This window comes from Sapajus apella, unplaced genomic scaffold (genome assembly GCF_009761245.1).
Source record: "Sapajus apella isolate SASKATOON/1434 unplaced genomic scaffold, GSC_monkey_1.0 scaffold38, whole genome shotgun sequence".
In the NCBI taxonomy this organism is placed as follows: Eukaryota; Metazoa; Chordata; class Mammalia; order Primates; family Cebidae; genus Sapajus; species Sapajus apella.
In genome coordinates this window covers 17,659,255-17,666,899 of record NW_022436978.1, presented here as the reverse complement: position 1 = coordinate 17,666,899, position 7,645 = coordinate 17,659,255, and the positions used below count along the sequence as shown (strand labels likewise).

At 41.3% G+C, this 7,645-nt stretch overlaps 1 protein-coding gene and 1 pseudogene across 10 annotated transcripts in view; one reads left to right on the top strand and one right to left on the bottom strand.

Annotated features, from left to right (window-relative positions):
• The window catches only part of YEATS2 (YEATS domain containing 2), a 101,471-nt gene that overhangs the window by 37,634 nt on the left and 56,192 nt on the right, over window positions 1-7,645 (top strand). For all 9 annotated transcript variants that reach the window (XM_032298454.1, XM_032298458.1, XM_032298460.1 and 6 more), the window contains exon 9: window positions 7,542-7,586. In XM_032298454.1, coding sequence (XP_032154345.1) covers window positions 7,542-7,586 — 45 coding nt within the window. The remainder of the gene's footprint in view (window positions 1-7,541; window positions 7,587-7,645) is intronic.
• On the bottom strand, window positions 1,930-4,121 carry LOC116565026 (annotated as a pseudogene). The gene is made up of 2 exons (XR_004275220.1): window positions 4,115-4,121; window positions 1,930-3,723 (listed from the first exon to the last, which is right to left on the bottom strand). The product of XR_004275220.1 is annotated as a heterogeneous nuclear ribonucleoprotein U pseudogene (transcript).

Genomic DNA, 7,645 nt, shown 5'->3' with positions numbered 1-7,645 from the left:
CACCCACCTCGGCCTCCTAAAGTGCTAGGATTATAGGCGTGAGCCACCACACCCGGCCGAGGATTTGCTTCTTATGGATAAGAAAGTAAGTGGCTTCTTGAGATGGAATCCACTCCTGGTGATGATTCTGTGGACACTGTTGAAATTGACAACAGAAGATTTAGAATAAACTTACTTGATAAAGTAGCTACAGGGTTTGAGAAGATTGACTCCAGTTCTGAAAGAACTTCTCTCGTGGGTAAAACGCTGTCGAAACAGCATTGCGTGCTACAGAGAAATCTTTCCATAAAAGGAAGAGTCAGTTCAGGCAGCAAACTTCATTGTTGTCTTGTTTTAAGAAATTGCCACAGCCACCCAGATCTTCAACAAACAGCCATCAACATCAAGGCAGGACCCTCCGCCAACAAAAAGATGATTCACTAAAGGTTCAGGTGATCATTAGTGCTTTTTAGCAATAAAATATTTTTAAATGAAGGTACATACATTATTTTGTTAGACATTATGCTATTCCATACTTAATAGACTATATAGCATAGTATAAACATAACTTTTATAAACACTGGGAAACAAATTCATTGTGACTTGCTTTATTGCAGTATTCTCTTTATTGCAGTAGTCTAGAATTGAATCTGCAACTATCTCTGAGGTATGTTTGTACAAAAGTGTATGTACGTGAGGTGAGCCATGATCTTTGAAAGGTAGGAAAAAAAAGAAATATACCAAATTGTGGGGGTAATTGAAGTAATGACATTGTGAGCAATTTCTCATGCCTTCTTTTTGGTTTGTTTTCTCAAATATTTTTGCGATTTTATATAAATAAACATTGATTTTTTACTTTTTTGAGACAGAGTCTCACTGTTGCCCAGGCTGGAGTGCAGTGGCATGATCACAGGTCACTGCATCCATGACCACCTCAGGCTCAGGTGATCCTCCTGCCTCAGCCTCCAGGGTAGCTGGGACTACAAGCTCATGCCACTACACCTGGCTGATTTTTATTTTTTGTACAGATGGAGTTTCACTGTTGCCCAGGATGGTCCCAAACTCCTGGGCTGAAGTAATCTACTCGCCTCAGCCTCCCAAAGTGCTGGGATTACAGGCATGAGCCACCTTGCCCAGCCCATATTTAATTTTTATAGTGGAAAGACCATTGCTTAGTGTTCCCTTAGGCCCTTTTTATAGTATTATAGTTTCATGTACATTTTCTGTACATGTGACATCATCCTAATACTGGACATCTCCAAAGCACCCTTACTTTGTGGTTTATCACATTGTTCCCATTAATGGCTCCCAAAACTGGGCTTACTAAAGCTGAGTATATTTGTAGAATTCCTTTTTCATTCCCTTTCTTCTACAAATGCACCTCTTTCAACCTTAAGGCATGCTGAAATTTCCCTTCCATTGGTGGTAGGTGGTACTGCTTAACTTAATGTTTAAGTTCTTTTACAGAGATTATCGTAAGACTAGGTTACCTTATGACCTCAGAGAAGCACTGAAACCAAATAAAAGAGCATACAGCCACTTTGTTCACAGGGGCCGAGTACTGTCCTGTTACTTAAAGGAAGGTCTTAAAATAGTTTTTTTTTTTTTTGAGACAGAGTCTTGCTCTGTAGCCCAGGCTGGAGTGCAGTGGGGCAATCTTGGCTCTGCACCCTTCTCCTCCCAGTTCAAGCAGTTCTTCTGCTTCAGACTCCCAAGTAGCTGTGCTTACAGGCGCATGCCACCAAGCCCAGCTATTTTTTTTGTATTTTTAGTAGAGATGGGATCTCACCATGTTGGCTAGGCTGGTCTCGAACTTCTGACCTCAGGTGAACCTCCCGCCTTGGCCTCCTAAAGTGTTGGGATTACAGGTGTGAGCCACTACGCCCAGCCAGTTTTGCTTTCTTTTTTTTTTTTTTTTTTTTAAGGTTTTGGAGAAATACATATCAGTTCATTTTATTTGGGTGTTCAATAATATCCTTGGTGATAATGCTGACTCTATGGCTTCTGACCCCAGAATTGACCCTGCTACCACTGGTTGTAGCCCTGAGATTGACTTTTGTAGCCACGATTGTTTCCTCATCCTCTGAGGTTCTGGTTGTAGTTCCCTCTGTTGGGCATTCCACCTCTGTGGTAGTTCCCTTTGTTTGAATAACTACCACGGCCAGGAAAAACAGGAGCACGTAGGGTATGGATAGCCGATTCTACCACTTCTACTGCCACCGCCACCTCTCTGTGGCACCTTGCCCCTACTATTATATCCGCCATGATTCCCAGGGGCTCCTCCTCTGAAATTTCCACCCCGCATATTGAATCCTCCACATCCTCTATGGCCACCACCTCTGTTAAACTGATTCTTGCCACTCTTATTTTTATTGCTCTTCTTTGAGCCAGTGTTCTTTTTCTTTTCTGGTGGAAGAGCTTTCTTCCTTATATTGCTCCAAAAGCTTCTTTTCTGAAGTTCGACATAGGTTATTTCATCAAAGCACCAGCTACCTCTGGGAGGGTAAAGTTTCCTTTCATTTTGAGGACTGCATGTTCTGGTAGGTCTTTCCCCTCCACTTCTGCTTTCTTCTGTGTTCTTTGCTTCTAGTCTTCATCTTTTGATGAAACTACAACGGCTTTTCGCCGGAAGCCTGCAAACAGGCACATTTTTCTCCTCTGGGCAGCAGCAGACACATTTGTCTGGTCCAGAATAAAATTTCGCTTCTTTCCGGCAGCAATCTCAATAAATTTCCCAAGACACTGTGGGGCTCTCTGCAACAGTGTGTTCAGTTTTCCAGTGTCTGCCATTTGCTTCTTAAAACCTGCCACCACGATTTTATCTGTAGTAGTATTTGTTCCAAGAATGTTGTATTTCCCTGGATTTTCTGCTGCATGCTTAGTAACCCAGGTACTTTTTCCAGCTCCTGGCAAGCCAATCATCATCACAACTTCACAGTCTTTCTTCTCTTCAGGCCCCTTTGGTCCTCTTAACTCGATCCTCTAAGGGCACATTCTGAATAAAAGTATACTCTTCAGGTGTTAGAAAATACAGCTTTTCCTTCTGACCAAAATTGAATTCAGCTGCACAGTTGTGGCAGAGAACATGCTAAAGAGTTGCCTTCCAGCAAGAACTTCTTTACTGATTTTGAAGGCGATGCCAAGATCCTGTCCATTCTTAGTGTAGGAGAGTTCTACTTCGTCACTCAAAGTTAGCAAAACATGTCATCACATCATTTTCATCAAACTTTTCTCCATAATCTTCAGTCTCACAGTTGCATGTTTTTATTCCTTTTAGAGAATATCCGTAAGAAAATTCTTCTTCACCAAGTAACATTCCACTTGTAGTTAGTGACCAGGCAATACGAACTTCATGTATGTCAGTATCTTTTGTGTATAAATGCCTTACTGGGATCTTTTCTGTAACCTTCATCTCAAAACCCACTTTGCCTTTTGACACACCATAAGATGCTCTTCCTCCAGCCCAAAGAAAGGCGAAACTCTCCATTGTAAGGGAAGAAACACTGAGACGATCTCTTGCTGTTTTAAAATGCAGATCACAATTATAAGTATCAAGACAGACCACTGTGTCATCCAGGTGTTCCTCTTCTTCAACAGGTGGCTGAGGAGATTTGGCTCTGCTATACTTGTTCTCTTCAGTGTACTCAAAATTTCCACCGCCATGATCTTCTCCTGGTCTTTTAACACCTCTCTTTTTATCTCCGCCTTTCTGTTCTGTTTTGCCGTCCCCTGTAGTCCCAGATACTCAGGAGACTGAGGCAGGAGAATCACTTGAATCCGGGAGGTAGAGGTTGCAGTGAGCCGATAGTGCCACTGAACTCCAGCCTGGGGGACAGAGCAAAAATCCGTCAAAAGAAAGAAGGACAGGGGGAAGGGGAAAGGAGGAAGGGAAGGGAAGGGAATGGGGAAGGGAGGGAAAAAACCAAAGGACAAGGGTCCAGTTTTGCTTTCTTTTAAGCCTGCACAGAAAAAGGTTAAGTTCTTATTTGTTTGTAAATTTATATTCCACCATTAAAAAAAGAACTTGGCCAAGTGGGGTTTGAGACCTACCCTAAGCCAGCACACACAGCACACACTACCTTATGTTGCACTGGGCTGAGACCTAGTCTCTAAACAGAAGGAATTCTTTACATACTTCTCATGGCTTATGTTGTACATATCACTTAGAGCTCGTGGTGGAAGATTATTGGAGACAGTGTTTCAAAATGACACTAAACTGTTTCTTACCAGTTTTTCTGGAAAACATCACTTTATTGTTTTGCGGTGTATTGGCCTTGGGACCCTAACACCGGTGTTGTAGCCATGTGACCCTTATTTGTACAGCAGTATTATTTTTCCTGTCATTTTTTTATTTAACCCTTGGAGTTGGAGCCATCTTTGATTTTTCTCTCTTTCTTCTAAATATTTGTTTAGTTGCAGACCATTATTCTTTCTTCATAATCTCTTTTACATTCCACCGTCTGCCCTTCCCACTGTTATTAATATATTCTGTCACCCAGGCTGAAATGCAATAGCACAATCCCGGTTTACTGCAGCCTTCTCCTTCTGGGCTTAAGCAGTTCTCCTGCCTCAGCCTCAAGTAGCTGGGACTGCAGGCACGCAGCACCACACGTGGCTAATTTTTGTGTTTTTAGTAGAGACAGGGTTTCACCATGTTGACCAAGCTGGTCTCCCGGCTCCTGGCCTCCAGTGATCCATCTGCCTCAGCCGCCCAAAGTGCTGGGATTACAGGCGTGAGCCATCATGCCCACTGTTCTTAGGCTATTAATCTACTGTCTCGTGAAGGGCTTTTAAAAATCTATATCCTTTCCTCGTAGGGCATTCTACACAACACCATCTGATTAGTCCTCTTAAAACCGCAGAAGCTTTATGCTATCCCTTTCAGCAAACTTGATTGAATTCCTGTTCAAGTGCAAACTCCCCTGCCTGCTCTCAGGACTCTTCACATTTTGACTCAGCTTACTTCCTCTAGATTGTCTCACATGAATCCCCTGATGAACATTCTACTCCAGCCTTGGCAGTCTGTTCATGCCAGAGAAATGCCTTGGGCCTTCTCTCCTTGGGTCTTTTTTTATGCCTTTCCCCTACCAGATGCTTGTCTGAATTCTTTGCATTCTTCAAGTTCCTGTGTAACTTTTCCTGGCTATTAAAGCCTGAAGTGATCTTTGTAGTCTGAAATTTTGCAGTAAATAATGATGTGTATTTGATTCTGTAAATATTACGTTAAATATTAAGTACTGTAAATGTTAGAGTTACATAAAGTTTAAAGTTCCTAGATGTGTGAAATTCCTACATCCTGCATTTCTGACAGGTAGTCATTTAATCTCTCCTTACCCATCACCCTGGAGCACAGCACTTCCCAAGCCAACACATTGACCCATTTAGTAAAACCTTGACTCCATTTGTCCTTTCGTCCTGGTGTTTCTTTTTTCTTTTTCTTTTCTTTTCTTTTTTTTGAGACACGATCTCGCTTTGTCACTCATGCTGGAGTGCAGTGGTGCAAACACGGTTCACTGTAGTCTCAACTTCCTGAACTCAAGCGATCCTCCCGCATCAGCCTCCTGAGTAGTTGGGACCACAGGCATGCGCCACCATGCCTCGCTAGTTGTTTATTTTTTGTAGAGATGAGGTCTCACCATGTTGTCCAGGCTGGGTTTTTTTGTTTTTCGTTTTTGTAGATAGGATCTCCCTTTTTCACCCAGGGTGGTGTGTGGTGGTGCGATCATGGATCATGGCTCATTGCAGCATCAAACTCTTGGGCTCAAGAGATCCTCCTGCCTCAGCCTCCTGAGTAGCTGAGACTACATGCCACCACGCCTGATTAATTTTTGTATTTTTTGTAGAGAAAGGGTTTCATCATGTTGTTGAGGCTAGTATTGAACTTCTGGACTCAAGCAGTCAGCCTGCCTCAACCTCCCAAAGTTCTGGGATTACAGAAGTGAGCCACCGAGCCTGACGTCAGACTTCTGATTTTTGAAATAATACAGAATAAAACTTTGTTTTATAAGAACTCTAAAAATCTTTGACAATAGCCTTCATGTCTCCTGAAATCATTTCTACTCCAGGTGAAACCTGTTCCTGTTACATTTCTTGTCTGCTTTGTTTTCCAATTCCTCTTCCTGTTTTGATAATGGTTCTGTCCTATCCAATGTCCCTCTTAAATTTTGGTCCCAGCAATGAAACACACGCCAGTGCAGATTACAGAGAGACGATTCTTTCTGTTCTCTGGAGACTATGAAAATGGGCGTAACCTAAATTGCCCATACCTCTTCAGCAGCCATACTGTTGGCTAAGGTTTAAATAGTAAAACTCTAGCTTTCTTCCATGGAACCACTGTTCATCCACCCTGTCTTGCTTTTTATCTTGTGAACGCTAAATCTCATGACTGACTGAGTTGTCCTGTCTTTGTTGGCTGCTGAGAAACTCAGTCACACTTGACATCCACCTCTCTTAAGCCTTTAAAACCTTGTATTCACTAACCTACCCTGGCTTCATTTTTTCCCTCTCTTATCTTTCCTTTCCATTTTCTACCCAATTTAATTCTTTTCCCTATGAAGCTTATTGTATGTTTATATTCTTTTTTTTTTTTTTTTTTTTTTTTTTTGAGACAGTTTTGCTCTTGTTGCCCAGGCTGGAGTGCAATGGCGCGATCTCAGCTCACTGCAACCTCTGCCTCCTGGGTTCAAGTGATCCTCCTGCCTTGGCCTGCTAAGTAGCTGGGGTTACAGGCATGCGCCACCACACCCCGCTAATTTTGGATTTTTAGTAGAAATGGGGTTTCTCCATGTTTGTCAGGCTGGTCTTGAACTCCAGACCTCAGGTGATCTGCCCGCCTTGTCCTCCCAAAGTGCTGGGATTACAGGCGTGAGCCACCACACTCAGCCAAGTTCTTTTTTTTAATAGTGGAATATAGACTTACAAACAAATAAGAACTTAACCTTTGTGTAATTGTAAACTCTTTTGTTTACATTTCATCAGTGTATACTCCTCTCTCCTCAAAAAACAAATCATGGTGCCAGTATATTTGAAGTCATTAGCATTGCCTCTACTGCCTAAAATTTCATTTTTTTCAATGCTTAGTAAATATACTCCAAGTATGTAATTGTATCACAGAATGTGTGCATTTAAAATGTATAAAGCCTGTCATTTAAAATATTTATACACAGTCTTTGTAAACCTCATCTGTGTGGCTGCATGATATTTCACAGATTGATGGTCCATGGTTTACTTACACATTCATTTTGGGTGTTTTTATTGTTTTTAGTTTGGTTATAAATAATGTTGGAATAAACATCTTTTTGTGTAAAACTTCCTCCATTTTTATGTTGTTCTTAGAATATGTTTTTAAAAATGTATAATTTATATTAAAAGTATAGTAACTGTCTGAGGTTTTTGATTTAACTCAATTCTTTTAATTGAAGTGATGAATTTATATTTTACATTATGAAAAAGTAGGTCCTATGGTGTGAAGACTTGTGAAAGAGCTTTAGATAAGATTGCATCTTATGATAATATGTAAGTAAGCGCAGTGAAATTTAACACACTCTTTTTTCTTTCCACAGCTGGATAGAACTTACACTGGCTTGCAGACTCTTGGAGCAGAGACGGTAGGTTTTTTTTCCTACAGTATTATCTTATTATCTGGGAATGAGTAGGATGAAAACTG